The sequence below is a fragment of the Capricornis sumatraensis genome, chromosome 19 (genome assembly GCF_032405125.1).
Source record: "Capricornis sumatraensis isolate serow.1 chromosome 19, serow.2, whole genome shotgun sequence".
NCBI classification, from domain to species: Eukaryota; Metazoa; Chordata; class Mammalia; order Artiodactyla; family Bovidae; genus Capricornis; species Capricornis sumatraensis.
The window spans coordinates 10,012,501-10,036,234 of record NC_091087.1 but is presented as its reverse complement, the minus strand read 5'-3'; the positions used below and the strand labels follow the sequence as shown (position 1 = coordinate 10,036,234).

At 40.5% G+C, this 23,734-nt stretch overlaps 1 protein-coding gene across 1 annotated transcript in view; it reads right to left on the bottom strand.

The window, feature by feature from the left end:
- The window catches only part of GABRG3 (gamma-aminobutyric acid type A receptor subunit gamma3), an 831,740-nt gene that overhangs the window by 726,860 nt on the left and 81,146 nt on the right, over window positions 1–23,734 (bottom strand). The window contains exon 3 of the mRNA XM_068991088.1: window positions 21,937–22,004. Within this exon, the coding sequence (XP_068847189.1) occupies window positions 21,937–22,004 (68 nt within the window). The remainder of the gene's footprint in view (window positions 1–21,936; window positions 22,005–23,734) is intronic.

The window sequence follows — 23,734 nt, the reverse complement described above, 5'->3', positions numbered from 1 at the left end:
TTGTTTAAAAAGAAAATGAGGGGACTTCCTTGTAGGTCCACATATTTTAAAAAAATCTGTCACTTTAAGCCCTTGAGTGCTGGGATAACAAATAACTTCACTGCATAGTTGGGACCAAAGGGAGAAACACATATGTACATCCAAGCAACAGGAAAAAAAGATGGGCTGGTTTTTTGTTTTTTTGTTTTTTTTTTTTTTTTTGAGTTGCAGAAAAAGAAATTCACCAAATTCAGTTCAGTCAACAATTCTTCCTGGGTTTGTTACAGAAAGATTTACTGAAAAGCCAGTAGATGTGAAGGTTGGGCTGGAAAGACAGAAAATCCACCCTTAGTGTTGGGCTCGCATGCAGAAGCTAGTCAAATACGGATGGAGCACGAGACACTTTGTAAGCATGTGCTACGGGTCAGGCACAAATCAGGACCCCACCCTGGATGGCTGTGAGTGAGACCCACACACAGACACACAGACAGAAAATCCACCCTTAGGGTGGGCTCACATGCGGAAGCTAGTCAGATATGCATGGAGCACAAGACAGTTACTGAGCATGTGCTACGGCTAGGCACAAATCAGGACCCCACCCTGGAGGCTGTGAGCGAAACCCACACGCAAACGCACAGAGAGAAAATCAGCAATGGCGTCTGATAAGTGTCTAAAACAGCAGGAAACGGCCTCTGCCAAGTCTGGAGTAAGGGCAGGAAACATCCCAGGGATTAACACACACACAGAACTATGTATAAAATAGTATGAAATAGTAAAAGTTACATGGACAAAAGGAGCTGAGCATTCCCTTCAGAGTCAATGGCACGACCCAAGGGACAAAGTCCCAAATACCTTGTGGACAGCTTGACGTCCATGGCAAGAAGCCTGGATTTGAGCACAGAAGCTGTAAGAAATGTTGAGGGGATGTGAACAGGTGGCCAGGAGGAGGCACAAGGAGCCACCAGGCCAAGGAACCTCCCAAAGCACCATGCCGGTGATACGTGATGATGCACTGGGCCTGGAGGAAGGGGAGGGGGAGCAGGGACAATGACAAGGAAGGGGAGCTGCCACAGTCACACAGCCACATGAAGGGGGCAAAGAATCATCCTCAAAAGATGTTCAAAACCTATTCTTCCAAAAGTATTCCATAATGAAAGGAAGGAATACTTCCAAATTCATTCCACGAGGCCCCATCATCCTGATACCAAACCAGACAAAGACACCACAAAGAAAATTACAGGCCAATATCTGAGAGGAAAATAGACCCAAAAATCCTCAACAAAATTCTAGCAAACTTAATCCAACAACACATTAAAAGCATTATACACCATAATCAAGTGGGATTTATTCCAGGAATGTAAAGACTTTTTAATATTCACAAATCAATCAATATGCTACATCAACAAACTGAAGAATAAGGTTGTTATTCCTGTAATCATCTAAACAGATGAAGAAAACACTTCTGACAAAATTCAACATCCATTTATGAAAAAAAAAAAACTACAGAAAATAGGCATAGAGGGAACATTAAAAAAAAGCCATATATAACAAACTCACAGCTAACACCATACTCAATGTTGAAAAGCTGAAAGCATTCCCTTTAAGGTCAGGAACAAGACAAGGATGCCCAATCTCACCACTCTTATTCAGCCTAGTTTTGAAGTTCTAGCCACAGAAAGCAAAGAAGAAAAACAAAAGGAATCCAAGTTGGGATGGAAGAAGTAAAACCATCACTGTTTGCAAATAACATGATACTAAGAAAATCCTAAAGATACCCAGAAAACTACTAGAGCTCATCAATGAATTTGGGAAAGTCTTAGGATCAAAATTCACACACAGAAATCTGTTGCATTTCCATACATTAACAATGAAATTTCAGAAAGTGAAATAAAGCAAACAGTCCTATTTACCATCACATAACAGAATAAAATGTCCGTCTAGTCAAGGCTATGGTTTTTCCAGTGGTCATGTATGGATGTGAGAGTTGGACTGTGAAGAAGGCTGACCACCGAAGAATTGATGCTTTTGAACTGTGGTGTTGGAGAAGACTCTTGAGAGTCCCTTGGACTGCAAGGAGATCCAACCAGTCCATTCTGAAGGAGATCAACCCTGGGATTTCTTTGGAAGGAATGATGCTAAAGCTGAAGCTCCAGTACTTTGGCCACCTCATGCGAAGAGTTGACTCATTGGAAAAGACTCTGATGTTGGGAGGGATTGAGTGCAGGAGGAGAAAGGGATGACCGAGGATGAGATGGCTGGATGGCATCACAGACTCAATGGACGTGAGTCTGAGTGAATTCCGGGAGATGGTGATGGACAGGGAGGCCTGGCGTGCTGCGATTCATGGGGTTGCAAAGAGTCGGACATGACTGAGCGAATGAACTGAACTGAACTGAACTGAACAGAATAAAATACCTAGTAACAAACCTACCTAAGGAGGCAAAAGACCTATACTCCAAAAGCTGTAAAATGCTGATAAAAGAAATAGAAGACAACAGAAACAGATGGAAAGATATATCATGTTCTTGGATTGGAAGAATCAATATTAGTAAAGTGATCATACTACCCAAGGTAACCTACAGATTCAATGCAGTTTCTATCAAATTACCAAGGCATTTTTCATAGAACTGAAACAAAAAAAAATTAATTTGTATGGAAATATAAAAGATCCTGAATCTTGAGAAAAGGAATGGAGCTGGAGAAATCACACTCCCTGACTTTAGACAATACTATAGAGCTACAGTAATCAAAACAGTATGGTACTGGAACAAAGACAGTCTTACAGGTCAATGGGACAGGATACAAAGCCCAACACCTGTGGTTAACTAATCTACAACAAAAGCAGCAAGAATATAAAATGGAAAGAAAAACAAAAACAGTCTCTTGAGAAACTGGGCATGTAAAAGATGTAAATATGTAAAACAATAAAGTTAGAACATTCTCTAAGACCATATATAAATATAAACTCAAAGTGGATTAAAAACCTAAATGCAAGACCATATATTATAAAACTCTTAGAGGAATATACAGACAGGATACTTTCATATAAATTGCAAAAATAATTTTGGGATCATTTCCTAGAGTAACAGAAACAAAAGCAAAAATAAGCAAATGAGACCTAAGTAAGCTTGAAAGGTTTTTAACACACACACAAAAAGAAACCATAAAGAAAAATACAACCCATGAACTGGGAGAAAATATTTACAAACAATGCAATTAATCTCCAAAACATACAAACAGCTCACATATCTCCCCATCAAGAAATGGGCAGAAGACCTAGGAAATATTTCTCCAAAGAAGATGTGTGTGTGTGTGTGTGTGTGTGTGCACAACTCTTTGCAATCCCATTCATGGCCTCTAGCTCATCAGGCTTCTCTGTCCATGGGATTTCCGAGGCAAGAATACTGGAGTAGATTGCAGTTTCCTTCTCCAGGGGATCTTTCCAACCCAAGGATAAAATCCAAGGCTCCCATATCTCCTGCATTGGCAGGTGGATTCTTGACCACTGTGCTACCTTATAGATGCCCAAAAGCAAGTGAAAAGATGTTCAACATCACTAATTATCAGAGAAATGCAAATCAAACCTACAATGAGGTATCACTTATACCCAAAGGAACTAGAAAAAGAAAAACAAAGAAACCCCAAAGTTAATAAAAGGAAAGAAATCACAATGATCAAAGTAGAAATAAGTGAAATAGAGATTTAAAAACAATAATAAAGATCAATGAAATTAAGAGTTGATTTTTAAAAGATAAACAAAACTGATAAGCCTTTAGCTAGACTCATAAAGAAAAAAATGAGGATCCAAATCAACAAAATTGGGAATAAAAAAGGAGAAGTTACAATGTACACCATAGAAATACAAAGGATCACAAAAAATTACTACAAATACATGCCAATAAAATGGTCAACTTAGTAAAAAATGGGTAAATTTCCAGAAATGTACAATTTCCCAAGACTAAATCAGGAAAACAAAGAAAATATGAACATCACTAATTATCAGAGAAATGCAAATCAAAACTACAATGAGGTATCACCTCACACGACTCAGAATGCTAATCATCAAAAAGTCTACAAATAATAAATGGTGAAGAGGGTGCGGAGGAAAGGGAACCCTCCTACACTGCTGGTGGGAATGTAAATTGGTAGAGTCACTATTGAAAACAGTATGGAGATATCTTAAAAACTAAAAATACAGCTACCATATGATCCAGCAATCCCACTGCTAGGCATATATCTGAAAAAGAGAAAAACTAATTTGAAAAGATAAATGTACCTCAGTGTTCACACCAGTACTATTTACAGTAGCAAAGCATGGAATAAACTTCAACAGAGGAATGGATAAAGAAGATATATATATCTTTTTTCAGTCATAAAAAGAATGAAATAATGTCATTTGCAGCAGCATGCCGGGACCTATAGACTATCACACTAAGTTAAGTCAGACAGAGAAAGAAAAATATTATATGACATCACTTATATGTGTAATCTAAAAAAAAAAACAAAACACAAATGAATTTATTTTCAAAACAGAAATAAATTCAGATAGAAACATTTTTTTTCCAGCAGAAGATAGGCTGACTCACTTTACCCAGATGAGAAAATCGGTGAAGGAGAAGCTCTTCCATTAACAGATGAGAGTGTAGCTACAGAGGAGACCCAGAAGAGCTGTCTTTTGCATCAAGCGAGGCCATCAGGATGTTGTGTCCCCATAAACAGATCTGGTCTTTGGGACCTGCTCTCACTGAGGTCACTGATTATGCTCTACCTCAGTTTCCTCTAAAGAAATCAAACACCACCAACTTAGACCCACAACGGGAGACCTGCCTCGTGGGCCATCCTTCCTGCATGGATATGAAGACCTATGGGAAGAGCTCCTATACCAGGTCAGGATGCAGGACAGTCTACCTGGGGGACTGTGCAGGGCAAGTCCTGAGACAAGCAGCATTGCGCCTGCTGCCGTGTCCCTCTGCAGGTGCTGAGTTTAAACTCCACTACCCTGCTATGCTAGAGTCACTGGGCCAGCGCACCTCAGCACAAGACAGACTGAGAAAGCAAAAGACACAGATCTAAGATGATTCCAACTCTCTGCAGGGTTGTTTTTGATTGGATGACTCATCCGTGAATATGCTGCTAACTTTATGACAACCAAGAAGGGGAAGTTGGATGGCCAAGATAGAATGTTCAGTTAGGAATTAGTTGGCTGAGGAATAGTAACTGGATAGCCTACACAAGATCTAGAAAGACATCAGAAATCATGTCTGCAGCTTAGGGTTTAAAAAAAAAAGAAGAAGAAGAAGAGACTCCAATTATAAAATTTTCAAAAAAGGAACATGATGTATTGTGCTTATAAACATCTAAAGTTCTCTCTTCAGTGGTGTTTAGTCTGTCCAACCCTGCTGAGGGCAAGGGAGAGAGAGAGATTTTCAGTAAATAGTCTACAAATGCTGCTTGAATGCTGCATACTGGAAGAGCTTTCACACACCAGGGCACCTTACAGAAAGGCCAGCTCCTCACAGAGAAGGGGTCTTGACTGGTCAATCTCAACAGAACAGAGTGCCTCAAAGAAGGCTGAACCATTTGAGAAGAAAGAGAACTGAATTCACAGCATCAGATTTTTTTATCTCATGTAAATTCCTTTCAGATGCCTAAAACTTAATTGCTTCTTTTTTTAATTTAGATGTCTTTCTCGAAATATCTAACATAACTCTGAAGCCAAAAAAATAAAGGAAAACACTATTTTACGGCTTTCTTCCATAACTCCAGCTCATTTTTATTCTTTGCATAGCTCAAGGACAAGTATTTTTAGACTTCAGTATTATGGAAGAGAAGGATGGGCAGATTAGAGAGTCTAGAAACAAAAGGGGAGTGATTGCAAATCTTGAAAATCATTGGCAAAAGTAATTTTTCATTGAAAATTAAATTTTCAAGTTTCTTCAGTTTTATAAAATCAAATTTCCCTGCTGTGTCCTAAAATCATAGGACATTTGGTCTGAAAGAGACCAGAGAGGACCCAGTGTACAAGAATATTCATGTGCCCAGCAGCTCGGTGTCCATGGGGCAGCTCCATAACCTGGGAACAGGTGGCTTTGCACTACGGGAAAGGTAAAACTTGCCTGCCTGCAAGGCCCGGCCATTTGTTTTATTCCAGTTCTGTCCCCTTACAGAACTTCACATGCTCTTCAGGGGACAAAGCAGCATGCTTTGTGCAGACTCGAGCGTGTCTCAGGATCCTCCCAGCCCGGATGCGGAGTAGCCTGAGGAGGGCACTCAGCAGACCGCTGCAGAGCAGCGGGACTCTAAACCCATCAGGACACACACCCACCCCTGCTCAGCTGTTGTAAACAATGGGACAACACAGGCACAGGGACGTGAATGGGGCAGCTGCCAGGGCGAGGGCGGGACGCAAGCAAAGGAGAACCAAGCTGAACAAAGTGAGGATGCAGAAAAGCTGGGAGGGAAATGTCCAGTGAGGACGGATGTCCCAGGGGTGTAAGACAAGAAGCAGAATCTCGTGGGTACGTGGCTAAGTAAGAAGTGCAAGGGAACCCCAAGAGAGGACTTCAGGGCTGGCCTGAGCCTTGGCAGCAGCATCACTGGACCACCACACGTCGTCAGTGGTGGCCCAAGAGATGTGTGAAGGTCAGCAATCCTTCATGCCCACAAGGTCTGATAATTACTTTAAAACAGGTGTCAGGAACATGATTTCACTTTTGAATTGCTGTGAAACTCGCTCCGTCATGTCCAACTGTTTGTGACCCCATGGACTATACAGTCCATGGAATTCTCCAGACCAGAACACTGGGGTAGCCTTTCCCTTCTCCAGGGGATTTTCCCAACCCAGGAGACCCCAAACTGGATCTTCCCAACCCATTGCAGGTGGATTCTTTACCAGCTGAGCTACCAGGGAAGCCCAACTGCTGTATCTTTTCCAAAAACCCAAACCACTCCTGCAATATGTACTGACTAAACAGCATCTGGACAGAACTACAGATTAATACATTTCTTTTCATCCTCTTCCATATTATGCATGCTGTTGATTCACCCCTTCTAACTTGTTCAGTGAGGCAAGGCACACATACATCTACCTGGTTAAAAAGAGCTAGCACAGACTGGAGTAGTCTGGATAGAGGAGTAGGGGGTACCCTGGGCTCACATCCCTCCCACGGGCACACCAAACTACAACTATTTACAGAGCAACTGTCTGTGAGAATGACCTGAAGACTAGCAGAAAAGATTTTCTAGAAGTAAAGATGTAAAGAAGAAATCACAATAAGACAGCTAGGAGAGGCAGAGACATGGTACAGTCAAGACCCACAGCCTGGGTGGGCAACCACACACAGGGAAATAATTACATGGCAGAGTTTTCTCCAGTGAGCCAGGGGCCCAAGACCCACATTAAGCTCCCCAGCCCAAGGATCCTGTACCAGGAAGACGAACCTCTAGTATGTTTGGCTTTGAAAACCCACAGGGCTTAATTTTGGAAGGGCTGTGGGAAATAAAGACTCACTCTTACAGCACACACGCAAAGTCTCACATGCTCCAGGACCCAGGGCAGAAGCAGTCATTTCCAAGGAGCCTGGGTCAGACTCACCTGCTGATCTTGGAGAATCTCCTGGAGTGGCAGGAGGCAGCTGGAGCTCACCCCGAGCACAGACACGGGCACAGCCACTTGGGGGTGCTCTTTCTACCATGAGGACACTGGTGCTGGCAAATGCCACTTTGGAGTCCTTGCCTTCCCAACAGCAGGTTGGCACCAGTCCTGAGACACCCCTCCCCCAAGTCAAGCAGTCAGCTGTACAGGGACCAAGGGCCGCCCACCAGGGGACTGATGGGATCTGAACCCATCCAGCAGCAGATCCTCAGGACCCAGCCCCGACCCCAGCAGGCCGACACCCACCCCTGGGGCCCAAGGCCCCACAGCCAGCAATGCCAACACCCAGCCTGGTCAGTGGCTGTTAGACTGCAGCCAACCAGCTCAGCAGCCATGGCACAGCCACAGCCACAGAGGTCGGCCCTGCCACAGAGGAGGGTCCACACAGCCCCAGAGGGCATCCCTAGGTAACACAGCTCTGGAGACCAGAGGAGAGTGTGCTGCTGGGCCCTGTAGGACATCTCCTCCATGAGGCTACTAGTACCAGATTGGTAAGTGTAACCGACATACCTAATGCACACAGAGACTTAGGCAAAATGAGGCAACAAAGGAGTATGTTCAAAACAAAGGAACAAGGTAAAACCCCAGAACTAATTGAAGTAGAGATAAGCAATCCACCTGACAAAGACTTCAAGGTAATACTCATAAAGATCATCAATAAATTCAGGAAAAGAATGGATAAATGGAGTGAGACATTTTAACAAAGAGTTAGAAAAATAGAAAAAGAAACAAACAGAGTGGAAGAATACAGTAACTGAAATAAAAATACACCAGAAGGAATCAAGAATACCTTGGATGATACAGAGGAACAGATCAACTAGCTAGAAGACAGAGGAGCAGAAATCACTAATGCTGAACAGATAAAAACAAACTTATAAACTGAGGACAATTTAAGAAACCTCTGGGACAACATCAACTGCACTAACATTACATTATAGGAGAAGAGGGAGAAAGAGGAAGAGAACATATCTGAAGACAAAATAGCTGAAAACTTCCCTAATCTGGGAAAGGAAAGTCACCCAAGTCCAGGAAGTGCAGAGTCCCATACAGGATTAACCCAAAGTGGAACACACCAAGACACACAGAAATTAAAACAGCAAAAATTAAGGAGAAAAAATGAAAAGCAGCAAGGGAGAAGCATCAGAGAACTCCCATAAGCCTATAGCTGACTTTTCAGCAGAAATTCTACAGGCCAGAAGATAGTGCCACAGTATGTGTAAAGTGATGAAAGGGGAAAAAACCTACAACCAAAAATACTCTATCTGGTAAAACTATCATTCATATCTGAAGGAGAGGTAAAGAATTTTACAGACAAGCAACAGTTAACAGAGTGCAGCACCACCAAACCAACTTTATAAGAAAATTTAAAGGGAATTCTCTAAGTGGAAAAAAAAGAGGAAACACCAGAAATATTAAACTTATGAAGGAAAAATCTATTGGTAAAGACAAATATACAGTAAAGGTAGTAAATCAACCACTTACATAGCTACTAGGAAGGATAAGAAACAATCGCAGTAAAATCATATATATCTACAATAAGTAGGTAGGGGTTACACAAAACAAAAAGATGTAAAAATATGATGTAAAATACACTAAATGTGTGAGGGGCAGTAAAAATGCAGGCCTGTTAGAATGCATTTGAGTGTAAGGGATCATCAGGTTGAAATGAGAATATATAATATGTAATTGTCATAGATGAACTTCATGCTAACCACAGACCAAAAATTTATAATAGATACTTACAGATACAAAAGAAAAGGGAATCTAAATATAACACTAAAGATAGCCATCAAATCACAGGGAAAAGATCAAAAGAAATAAACAAAAAAGAAATACAAAACAACTTGAAAAAACTTCACAAAATGGCAATAAGTAAATATTTATTAAAAATCAGTTGAAATGTTAATGGACTAACTCTTCCAAATAAAATCATAGACAGGCTGAACTGATGAAAAATACAAGACCCATATATATGCTGCCAATAAGAGACTCACCTCAGATGTAAAGACTCACATAGGCTGACAGTGCAAAGATAGAAAAAATTATTCCATGCAAACGGAAATGAAAATAATGCTGGGCTGGCTATATCAGACCACATAGACTTTAAACCAGACACATCAGACCAAATAGACCTTAAAATAGAGACCATCACAAGAGACAAGGAAAGTCATTACATAATGAAAAAAATGATTGATGGATCCAACAAGAAGATATAAAAACTGTGTATACATATGTGTGTGTGTATACACACACATACACACCCAACATAGGAACACCTAAATACAAAAGGCAAATCTTAACAGACACAAAGGAAGAAATTCACAGTAACACAGTAGTAGGGGAATTTAACATTCCAATAATCAGTCCTGGGTGTTCTTTGGAAGGAATGATGCTAAAGCTGAAACTCCAGTGCTTTGGCCACCTTATGCGAAGAGTTGATTATTGGAAAAGACTCTGATGCTGGGAGGGATCGGGGGCAGGAGGAGAAGGGGACGACAGAGGATGATATGGCTGGATGGCATCACTGACTCAATGGACGTGAGTCTGAGTGAACTCCGGGAGTTGGTGATGGACAGGGAGGCCTGGCATGCTGCAATTCATGGAGTCACAAAGAGTCGGACACGACTGAGCAACTGAACTGAACTGAACTGAACATTAATAGGCAGATCACCCAGACCAAAAAAAAAAAAAACCAATAAGGAAACATTGGCCTTAAACTATACAGATAGATTTAATAGCTATAAATAGAGCATTTTATCCAAAATAGAAAAATATACATTCTTTTCAAGCATACATGGAACATTCTACAGAATAGATCATATACCAGCCCACAAAACATGGACCTATACGATATCATGCTAAATGCAATAAGTCAAAGAAAGAAAGACAAGTATGATTTCACTTATATGTGGAGTTCAAAAAGTGAAAGAAATGAACAAACATAACAAAACAAAAACAGAGTTATAGACAGAAATCAAAAAGGCTGTTACCAGAGAGCAGGGGGCTTGGGGATGAGGGAAATAGGTGAGGGTAAGAGGCACAAATTTCCAATTACAAGATAAGCGAACCACAGGGATGAAACGTAGAGAGTAGCGAATACATCCAGTACTAATTTAATATTTACATATGATGACACGAATTAGACTTATTGTGGTGATTATTTGGTAATGTATAGAAATATCAGCTCACTAGGTTGCATAGTAGAAACTAACATAGTATTGTAGGTCAAATACACTTCAGAAATAAACTCAGAAAAGATCAGATCTCTGGTTACCAGAGATGGGGTGGGTGCGGAAGAGGGAATTGGATCAAAATTGCAAACCTCCAGTTATAAGCTAAGTAAATATTTGGGATGTAATGTACAACATGATTAATATAACTAACATTGCTGTAACTTATATATGACAGTTGTTGAGACATCACAAAGGGGCATGACTGCTCCACACAACAAGGCATTTTAAGACATTTTGTATAAAGCAGTGAAAAGTTTCAAGACACGGGAGGATAAACAAAAGAGGAAAAACAGCCTGTTTAAAATGCACTGGTTTTACATGGACAAGCCCATTAGCATGGGCTTCCCAGGTGGCCCATGGTCAAGAATCCACCTACTAATGCAGGAGATACAAGACATGCAAGTTTGATTCCTGTGTCAGGAAGATCCCCTGGATTAGGAAGCGACAACCCACTTCAGTATTCTTGCCTGGAAAACTTCCTGGACAGAGGAGCCTGGTGGGCTTCAGTCCATGAGGTTCCAAAGACTGGTACATGACTGAGCACACACACTCTCTCTCACGTGCACATGCCCATTAGCATAGCTCCCACTGATTTCCTTTTAAGTATGGGTGTCTGTTCTATCATCTTTCCAGATGCACAGTCTTTGAGATAGGACCTAAGGGTCCTACACCTTAAGGTCTATTAGCCATAAACTTGGCTGATGATATCAACAGCCTCCACAGGTTTATTGTCAGGAATAAACTCTTGCAGCAGTGGAAGCACTGAAAACCTGTTAACTAATATGATTACAGCAATACCTATTCATTAATGAAAATGTAACCTAAGACATGGGAAGCGTATGGGTATGCAGGATGTGCACACTAACACTCAAGGATGCACAGTGGGTACATATGTAGACAGGCAGAAGGGAAGATGATTTTTATTCATTCATTCATTTGACAGACACTCATCAGGGCCTTTCAACTGAGTCCCAGGGGGCCAAAAAGAGCTGTAGGTGTTGGCCTTCAAGGGCTCACAGTAAAATAGGAACCTGCTACAGACTGGGGTTCACAAGATCGCTGGTTTAAAAAAGCCTTTACTAGTTTTTAAAGCCTTTAAATACCATCTTCCTTCTCATTCTTGAAAAATTTTTTTAAGTTTCAGAAATCTTTCCCACTTACACTGTGTGGCTCTCTCAACATATTCTATTGGTTTATTTAATAATGTGTATATTTTAGATACACACTATTATTTCTACTGCTGTTGCACTGGAAAAGGGCTTTACATCTAGTGATGAACCAAATCTCAAAATCACACACTTTATAAATATATATAAATTTGGGGTTAGCCAAAAAGTTAGCTTGGTTTTCCCATAAGATGGCTCTATAGTGCTTAGTTGTGTTTAACTTCATTTGAAACCATTTTGTTAGACTATTGTGACAGCTGTCTTATCAGCATGCACTTAAAAAACATCAAAATTAGTGAATTTTTATGTAGCCATTTTAATACTGAACAGAGAAGAAAAAAGAAACATTTTTGGTATATTATGCTTTATTATTTCAAGAAAGGGAAAAATGGAACTGAAATGCAAAAAAATAGATTTGTGCAGTGTATAGAAAAGGTGTTGTTGATTGACTGACAGAAGTGGTTTGCAAAGTTTCGTGCTGGAGATTTCTTGTTGGACAATGCTCCACAACCTGGTAGACCCATTGAAATTGACAGCGATCAAATCTAGATATTAATTGAGAACAGTTAACATTATACCATGCAGCAGATAGCTGACACAACTCAGAATATCCAAATCAACTGTTTAAATTCATTTGTACCTGCTTGAGTCTATGGAGAAGGCAATGACACCCCACTCCAGTACTCTTGCCTGGAAAATTCTATGAACGAAGGAGCCTGGTAGGCTGCAGTCCATGGGGTCGCTAAGAGTCGGATACGACTGAGCGACTTCCCTTTCAATTTCACTTTCGTGCATTGGAGAAGGAAATGGCAACCCACTCCAGTGTTCTTGCCTGGGGAATACCAGAGACAGGGGAGCCTGGTGGGCTGCCATCTATGGGGTCACACAGAGTCGGACACGACTGAAGTGACTTAGCAGTAGCAGTAGCAGAGTCTATAATTGCTTTGATGTTTGGGTTCCACATATGTTAAGTGAAAAAAATCTTGATTATATTTCTGCATGCAACTCTCTACTTAAGTGTAAGAAAAATGTTCTGTTTTTAAAACAAATTGTGACAGGCAATGAAAAGAGGATACTGTACAATAATGTGGAATGGAAGACTATGGGGCAAGCGAAATGAACTACCACCAACTACACCAAAGGCCAGTCATCATCCAAAGAAGGTATATGGTAAGACTGGAAGAGAGTCCTCTGTTATGAGTTCCTTCTGGAAAATCAAATGGTTCATTCCAACAAGCACTGCACGCAAGTAGACCAACTTTAAGCAGCACTTGATGAAAAACGTCCAGAATTAGTCAACAGAAAACACAGACGTTCATAGGAATAATGCAAGACTGCATGTTTCTCTGATGACCAGGCAACAACTGTTTCAGCTTGGCTGGGAAGTTCTGATTCACCCACCATATTCACCAGACATCACATCTTCAGATTTCCATTTATTTCAGTCTTTACAAATTATCTTAATGAAAAAATTTCCAATCCCCTGGAAGACTGTAAAAGATACGTGGAACAGTTCTTCACTCAAGAAGATTAAAAGTTTTGAGAAGATGGAATCATGAAGTTGCCTGAAAATGGCAGAAGGTAGTGGAACAAAACGGGGAATATGTAGTTCAATGAAATTCTTCATGAAAATGAAAACTTTCTTAGGGCTTAACTCATGGTTCCAAATTATTTCCTTTCCAACTACTAGAAATCAAACCTTATTCCACCTAAAGAAAATTTTAAATCAAAGGTGTGTGGCTATGATGGGAAAGCTTGTTCTAGACCAATACTCCCACAAAGCAAAAAGAGAAAAGCTGGATAAAATACAGATTTATAAACTGATCTGAAGAGGTCCAACACCAAGACGGCAGGGGCAGCAGGGCCAGCACTTAGCCCCTCTCGCTAGAACTTGCCTCCTATCGGCAGCAGGAGCCAGTGGAATGGCAGCAAGGAGTGAAGGACCTGGCAGAGCTGGGGCAAAAGCCGAGTCTGGGGCACTCAAGCAGCCCGACCAGGAGCAGCAAGCCTTCAGAAATGGGGGATGGCAAAGAAATGGGCCCAACGGCCTGGGGTTTCCCTCAACATGCTCACAGACTAAGCTGCACGGTAAGAGATAATAAAGCAGTTATAAAATGGCTTAAAAAGAAGAGCAGAATTTCCAGCCATTTTATGCTGTCAGAAATATAAAAATCAGAATTTTGGAGCACTTTGGAGCTGCCTTGGGAGGCAACCCAAGCCGTCAGTTGGGACTCCTACAGAGCTATCCCCAAGACTGGGGGCAGGGTAGACTGGAACCAGAGCCCAGCTGAGCCTCAGCTGAACAGCAAAATAGCCCCCACAACAGTAGTGACCTCCAGACACAGAGGGAACACTGACTGAAGTCTCTACAACTTTTGTACATAATCAAGGAGAAACAAAAACACGGGGCCAAGCAACCAAAATGGAAATGGCACCGCAGATGGCCAGATACTGCAGCCATCAGCTGTGAATTTAATGATTAGCCTGTCCCAAAAATAAAAAACTGTAAGATGGAGAAATTCACCAGAGACCACACACCTATAAGAAATTGTCAAACTAAAACTTCAGAAATGAAAAATACTTTGGTGGTCAATTTTATGTGTCAACCTGACTGTGTCATCAGATACCCAGATATTTAGCTAAACATTATTCTTAGGTGAGTCTGTGAAAGTGTTTTCAGATAAAATATTAACATTTGGGTTGGTGGACTCAGTAAAACATGTTGCGTTTCCCTTGAGGGATTAGAATATGTTGTGATATGATTATATATGTGTGCATATATATATATGTATATATCCTATTGATTTTATTTCTCTGGAGAACCCTGACTAATATAATTACATAACTACTCAGTATCTCAGTAATAATATAAAAAATACTGCTAAAAGCATTAACAGAGGATGAATCTTAAATCCACTATGCTGAGTGAAAGGAACCAGTTTCAAAGGAACCAATATCACTAATTATGTGATTCTATTTACATAGAATTCTCAAAAACAAAACTGAACTGTTAGAAAACAAATCAGTGGTTCCCAAGTATTTGGGTGAGGGTCAGTTGTGACTGTTAACAGAAAGTGTGAGGGAGCTTTTGGGGTAGTTGAAATGTTCTCTATCTTGACTATTGTAGGTACATAAATTTATACATATTTTAAAAGTCATAAAACTATATACTGAAAAAAATTAAATAACTCTATATTAATTTATAAAATAAAATTTTAAGACATAAAAAACTCAATAGATGTCTTGAACAGATAAGGGACACATGAGGAGTGACTTACGAAGCTGCAAGGTAGATTGATCTCTTCTGATTCTTCTGGTTCCTTTTGATCTCTGGTCAAATTAGAACCAGAGATCAAATTGCTAACATCCATTGGATCATCAAAAAAGCAAGTGATTTCCAGAAAAACATCTACTTCTGCTTTATTGACTACACCAAAGCCTTTGATTGTGTGGATCACAATAAACTGTGGAAAATTCTTCAAGAGATGGGAATACCAGACCACCTTACCTGCCTCCTGAGAAGTCTGTATGCAGGTCGAGAAGCAACAGTTAGAACTGGACATGGAACAACAGACTGGTTCCAAATTGGGAAAGGAGTACGACAAGGCTGTATACTGTCACCCTGCTTATTTAATTTACATGCAGGGTACATCATGAGAAACGCTGGGCTGGAAGAAGCACAAGCTGGAATCAAGATTGCCAGGAGAAATATCAATAACCTCAGATATGCAGATGACACCACCTTTATGGCAGGAAGCAAGAAGAACTAAATAGCCTCTTGATGAAAGTGAAAAAGGAGAATGAAAAAGTTGGCTTAAAACTCAACATTCAGAAAACGAAGATCATGGCATCTGGTCCCATCACTCCATGGCAAATAGATGGGGAAATAATGGAAACAGAGACTTTATTTTGGGGGGCTCCAAAATCACTGCAGATGATGACTGCAGCTATGAAATTAAAAGACACTTGCTCCTTGTAAGAAAAGCTATGACCAAGCTGGACAGCATATTAAAAAGCAGAGACATTACTTTGTCAACAAAGGTCCATCACGTCAAAGCTACGGTTTTTCCAGTATTCATGTATGGATGTGAGATTTGGAGTACAAAGAAAGCTGAGCACCAAAGAACTGATGCTTTTGAACTGTGGTGTTAGAAAAGACTCTTGAGAGTCCCTTGGACAGCAAGGAGATCCAACCAGTCCATCCTAAAGGAGATCATTCCTGCATGTTCATTGGAAGGACTGATGTTGAAACTGAAACTCCAATACTTTGGCCACCTGATGCGAAGAACTGACTCATTTGAAAAGACCTTGATGCTGGGAAAGACTGAAGTCAGCAGGAGGAGAAGGGGACGACAGAGGATGAGATGGTTGGATGGCATCACCGACTCTATTAACATGAGTTTGAGTAAGCTCCAAGAGTTGGTGATGGATAGGGAAGGCTGGCGTGCTGCAGTTCATGGGGTTACAAAGAGTTGGACATGACTGAGACTGACGTGAACTGAAGGTAAATTGAAAGGTGTCCATTGATTGAAACATGGAGATCAAAGGGATGGAAATAAAACCATAAGCATAAGGGACAAATGGGACTTGGAAGAAATCCTTAATAGTCATAGGACTGGAGCCCTAGAACATGAAAAGAGAGAAATAGAAGGTTACTGAAGCAATATTTAAAGAAATGGAGGGTAGTGATAAACAGAGGATTTTCAGGGCAGTGAAAATACTCTACACTATTGTATTCAGTTATGGTGAGTACATTACACATCTCATCATACATTTGTGAAACTCCATAGAAGCAACACCACCAAAGGTGAACCCTAATGTAAACTATGAGCTTCACCTAATAATGTGACAGTATCCATTCATCACTCATAACAAAATGCACCACAATAATGGCAAGATGTTAATAATATGAGGAACAGTGTGTGTGTGCATGTAGAAGTATATGCAAACTCTCTGTGATTCCCACTAGGTTTTTAGTAAATTTAAAATTCAGTTCAGTTCAGTTCAGTAGCTCAGCCGTGTCCAACTCTTTGCGACCCCACGAACCGCAGCACGCCAGGCCTCCCTGTCCATCACCAACTCCAAGAGTCCACCCAAACCCATGTCCCTTGAGTTGGTGATGTCATCCAACCATCTCATTTAAAATTATGCTACATGAAATAAGTCAGAGTAAGACAAATACTCTATGATCATACTTATATGTAGAATCTTATAAACCAGAAATCATAAGAACAGAGCAGATCCACTGTTTCCAGGGATGGCAGAGGGTACTTGTGGGTAAATGCTGGTTGAAGTGTACAAATTTCCAGTATTAAGATAAGTAAGTCCCAGGGATAGAATACATAGCACAGTGCCTACAGTTAACAATATGGTTAGTATATACTTGATAGTGTCTAAATTAGTAGATCTTAAAATTTTTATCACCCACACCAAAAACAACGATCATGTGTGGCACGGAAAGTACGAACTAATGTTACTGTTTAAATTATTCTGCAATACATATATATATATATATACAATCACCTTAAACTTATATAATGTTATACATCAACTATATATCAATGAGTTGGGAAAAATTTTAAACTGCTCTAAAAACAAAGCCTATTAGTATTTTTAATAACAGGAAAATTATCCCAACATCAGACTCGCCCTTGAGCCCTTTCCATCTCAAGTTTCAAGCCCGAGCTCTAGCTCTCTAGGTGTTGCTGCTGCACGTTCTGATGACCACAGACACAGTGGGCTGGAGACAGAAACACTGCCCCAGGGTCTCCATCCGATCAGCTCCATCCAGCTCCTCCTCACAAACGTGCGAAAGGCAGTATCTTCTCTACTGTGAACTCATTGAAGATCATACAAGACAGGCTGATAGCACGGAGGAGGCATCAAAACATCAGTTTACTTTGTTCCATTCCAGTAAGGTCTCTTATGGTAAATATTCTCAAAAAACTCTCAAGCTCCCTTATATGCAGCTTCCATACAAGGCTTGAAACAAATCATGGGTAATTCTATGAGGAACTGTGCACATTTAGATATGTTAAAATTCCCACAATGACAAAGACAGAGGATGTGATTGAAGCTTACAGAAAAATAGAAAAAGGTTCTCTTCAACCCATCTGAATCGTTTCTAATCTCTCTGTAACTAGAAAAAGCATAAACAACTCCAGGAGAGACAAGACAATGGAAAACACTCTGTTAAGGAAGTAACTGAATGCAACTTCATTTTATTTAGCAGGGAGGAAAATGTCTGAGATTGAAACTCCAGTATGAATAATATCAATAAAAGAAGCAGAAAAGCAGGAAGGAAAAGAGGAAGAAGAGGAAGACATCGTTTTCTCTCTTTCCTTGTTAAATGAATAGTTAGAGGAAGTCATAAATTTATCAGGCTTTAGCTACGGTCAAAACTGCAATAAAAATTTACATCATTAAATCCTGTACACATCTCTAAATTATGCCTTTCTCCCACAATGTGTTTTTTAATTTGTTTTGGTCTCTCTCATATTCTTTTTTATATTATTATTGATGACTCCCCAATTCCCACTTCAATAGTCAGTTCTCTACTTTTAAATTGCTTTTCTTTTTCATGAGGTCCACATTAAAGCACTTTACAATACTTTTTGAAAGTGTATCATTTGCTTTCATGGATACAGTGGGTAAATGTAATGTACCTGGCAATGTGAGAAGAAGCCCTCTATCATTCTGACTTCTAAGCAAACAGCTAGGAACACACAGACTGGAAGTACTCATCCTTCAGGAAGCAGATGCAGAGAGAACGTTTAGGGCAGTGGAACTACTCTGCATGATACTGTGATGGTTGAAACATGTCGTTACAGATTGGTCCAAACTCACAGATGTACAACATCAGGAGGGATTCCTAATGTAAACCGTGGGCTCTGGGTGATGATGACCTGTCAGCATGGGTTTACTGATTGTAACAAATGTTTTCACAGTTGGGGAGGCTGTGCATGAGTGGAGGCAGGGAGGAATATAGGGAATCTCTGCACCTTCTTCTCAACTTTGATGTGAACCTAAAAATTTTTTTTCACAACTAAAAATTTAAATTTAAAAAAAAGGAAGCCCTTGCCTCCCGAGGCCTCTGAAACCTCCCTCAGGGGTTTTTCACATTCCCTCCTTCAGGACAGTGAATCTGTCTTTGCTCTGACCCCCTCAGCATTAGGATGGCTTGTTCACGAATCTGGATTTGAGCTAATCTCTCGTGAAGTCAGACTTGCACTTACTCAGACGGGAGTGTCCACCTGCTCCCCAGTGCAGGGTCTGTCCAGGGTAGAGCTGAGGGAAAGCCAAACTCTCAGCACATGCGGCCTCCGAGTCTCAGTCCCCACAGTTCCCCAGGCCACGCACCCCATGGCTTCAAACATCACGTCAGTTGGTCCCCAGTTGCGTCACGTATCTGTCGTCCTGCTTTTTCCTGCCGACTTCCCACTTGTCCCACCTGTCCGAGCCCCGCCTAGCAGCCTCACCTCAGGCTGAAAAGACCTCATCAGAGAAATCTATCCTAACTGCCATGGGCCTTCCAAGGCGGTGCTGGCTGTTAGCAGAGCCCTTATCACCCTGTGGGGATTGTCACTTATTTTGACCCTCCTCTGCAGCCTATGATTTTCACATAGAAAAGTCTATCAATTCCAGTAGCAAAGACTGATTCTGGGCACAAAGTAGATCTCAAGGTCACAGGAGTTCATGAACATCCCTAGATATGCAAATACAAGCAACTGTTCCTAAAACAGTTTTATGACTATGTATCTTTGGAGGCACTTCTGTTTTCATGTTACACATAAAGCAGTGTCCGAATAAAGCATTACAGAACTAATACAAGTAAATAAAATTCCAGAACAGGAAACACTGAGAAACTGATTACTGAATCAGAGAAAAGCACAGTTTACAGTCACAGTTTGCCTTTCACGATCTGCAGCCAATAGTCTGTGTAGAGCAAATCTTCTTTTATTCATGTCCCCTCTTTGCTAGTGGTCCATCTCCACTGCATGGATGACACAGGGGATTTTTTTTAAAGTGAGTGACCCATAAATAGAATTTCAGCCCCACATGGAACCTTTCTATCATCAGAGAAAAGATGAGCACTTTTAATACCAGGCAATGAAAAGAAATAATTTTGCTATTACTTTTGGAAGGATTATTTCCATCCACAGAACTCTGCAATGAAAGGAAGGCTTCTTAAGCTGGCATTGTGCAATCCCCCTTCAGCCTCATGCATCTGCTGAATCCAGGAGCCACTGTGCAGCAGGGAAGCACAAGGATGAGCCCAGTGTTAGGTCACTGGCCCGCAGGCAAGGGCCTGCTCCTAGAATCTGCACACTCTGGTCAGGGAGGCCCACTCTGGCCTACAGTGCCTATGAGGGGACCCTGATACTAGTGGATTCCAACATCCCAGCACCTTCCTAAGAGCCAAGCACTCATACAGGAAAGGACATCTACACTGGAAACAGCTACTTCTGGAGACTTTTTGCTTATAAGTATGTGAAAATATACTAAATTTTTATTCAGGGAAATCACACACGTACTTGACCCCATATTTTCTTTTAAAAAACAGGCAGTAGTATATTTACCCCCAGGAAAACAGAAGTATAAGCTGAGTATTCTCAGATTCTTTCCTGAGAAACACTGAAAGGCAGGTCTTTTAGACCTTGAAAAAATGAACTAAATTTTAAAAATGTCATTTATATTCATCCCTAGTTTTAATGAGGTCAGACACAGCCAATGACTACACAACTGCACATAACGTCACATGGAAATCTACATACAGTAAACAACGCATGGACAAGATGGGGATGGACACTACGGTTCTAGTACAAAAATGGAAGCACATATCAATGGAATAGGATAGAAAACCCTAAAATAACACCATGCACTAATGGTCAATTAACCTATGACAAAGGAGGCAAGACTACACAATGGTGAAAAGACAGTCTCTTCAACAAATGGTGCTGGGAAAACTGGACAGCCACATGTGAAAAAAAATGAAAATAGATCATTCTTTAACTCCATACACAAAAATAAGCTCCAGTGGATTAAAGACCCAAATGTGAGACTGGACTCCATACAACTGTTAGAGGAGAACACAGGCAGAACACTCTGTGACATAAATCACAGCAACATATTTTTTTGATCCATCTCCCAGAATAATGGAAATACAAACAGAAATTTTAAATGGGACCTACTTAAACTCGAAAGATTTGCACAGCAAAGGAAACAATAAACAAAACCAAAAGACAACCCACAAATTGGGAGAAAATATTTGCGAATGATGTTACTAATAAGGGATCAGTTTCCAAAATTTACAAACAGCTCATGACACTTAACAGCATCAAAACAAACAACCCACTCAAAAAATGGGCAGAAGATCTAAATAGACATTTCTCCAGAGAAGACATACAGATGGCCAACAGGCACATTAAAAGATGTTCAACATCATTAATTATTAGAGAAATGCAAATCAAAACCACAATGAGGTATGACCTCATACCAGCCAGAACGGCCATCATTAGAAAATCCACAAACAGTAAATGCTGGAGAGGGTGTGGAGAGAAGAGACTCGTCCTCCACTGTTGATGAGAATGTAAACTGGTACAGCCACTCTGCTGAACAGTATTGAAGTTCCTTAAAAAACTAAACATAGAGCTATCATAAGACCCTGCAGTTCCATTCCTGGGCATATATTCAGAGAAAAACATGGGATGAGATACTTTTTAATCACCATCTCTATTCCTTGAGTTTTACCACTTTCAGTGTTTAAACTTTCAATAAATGCTACACATTTAAGAAGCCAATTGTGAGCTTAAACTTGCATGATAAATCTTGAACAGAAATCCACAATAAGAAGGTAAGCAAGAACTGATACAAAGGCCATCAGATCAGAAAAGAAGCTTCTTACCATGTTTATTGATGACACAGGACCAATGCTGTTAACATAGATGTCAACATCAATTACAGTGGGTTTTACTGTGGAGAAAACACATGTATATTAGTTAATACAATGTGCCAGAAAGCGCTCCTCAACTTCCTCTGAGTCACACACTGACAGCTCAACAGCATACGGAAAAGTGGTGGATTTTTCTCTGGGACCTGCATGGCAGTTACAATTCTTAAATGATGAAGGATTCTTACAGTTAGTAAATTTAATTGTAAAAAAACAGGATATTTATACACTGCAAGTTGCCAGTGATAGATGACTGTGATACTCTTTAGTCTTTGTTTAGCTGATTATATGACAGAGAAAACATAAAAAGGTTAAATATAAGACATCACATAAGAAATAGCAAAGTTATGCTATGAAATCAAACCTAAGTAATGAGTAATATTGGAGGAGGAAATGAGAACTGACTCCAATATTCTTGCCTGGAGAATTCCATGGACAGAGAAGCCTGGTGGGCTACAGTCCATGGAGTCACAAAGAGTCAGACATGACTGAGCGACTAACACACACCCACACAATGAGTAATATCAGGGATAATTCAAGTTATTTATCCATTACTTTGGTGCAACTCAAAGCGAAGATCTGGAGAATACATATACCAAAGGAGATTAAGAAACATTCATTGTTATCATTATTACGTAAAGACACACACGCATATCACAGATTTCAAATTCTGCAACTCAGAAAAGAATAACACTTCAGTCAGTTAAGGACTGACTTCCAACTATGAGGGAGTAAAATTCATACAACAAAAAACTGTAATATCTAACTGTGCATCAGAGGTAAAATTAGCTCATTTAACCTTAAAGAAAATCAGTTCCCCTCTCCTTGGCAGAAATGGAACTTGAAAGACAATAATGAGATTCCCAAAACAAACTCCAAGTCAGGCGTCTGTGCCACTGGAAAGGAGGTGGCTTCCTTTCCCCAGCACTCAGCAACTGATTGGTAGAGGGGAGAAGAACAGCAATTTCAGAGTATTTCTGCCCTGTTGCTGTTGCTGCTATGAAGTCGCTTCAGTTGGGTCTGACTCTGTGCGACCCCAGAGATGGCAGACCACCAGGCTCCCCCATCCCTGGGATTCTCCAGGCAAGAACACTGGAGTGGGTTGCCATTTCCTTCTCCAATGCATGAAAGTGAAAAGTGAAAGTGAAGACGCTCAGTCATGTCTGATTCTTCACAACTCCATGGACTGCAGCCTACCAGGCTCCTCCATCCATGGGATTTTCCAGGCAAGAGTACTGGAGTGGGTTGCCATTGCCTTCTCCATTTCTGGCCTGGTGGAACATAAATAAGACTCCTGAACCTCTGCATATAAACAAGGTATTTCTATGGAAATAAGAGTTTTTGTATCAGCAGTTATTACCACAAGCTTCCTCCAGTTTTGCTAAATAAGTAATCATTGATGAGTGGCACCTGTAAGCTCAAGTCTGTTGTTCAACTGCATACCCAGCAGTCTGCAGCCATGTTGTCCAGATCTTCACGAAAATAAAAATGATGATAATGACCTTGAGTTAACTATTCTGTCAGCACAACCTAGTCATGTTAGCTTCAGAGCTGTTGGCATTTTGGAAAACACCCCAATATGATTCCATGAACTATGTACATAGTGTTTAAATTTTATTAAAGAACTATTCAGCATTTTAAACTGAGCTTTGCTAAATACTTTGAACAGCAAGTAGCATCTTTCTTCAACTTAACTGGATTCAGCAAATAGTCTGTCTCCAAATGCTGCATAACCTTATTAATTTTATACAAA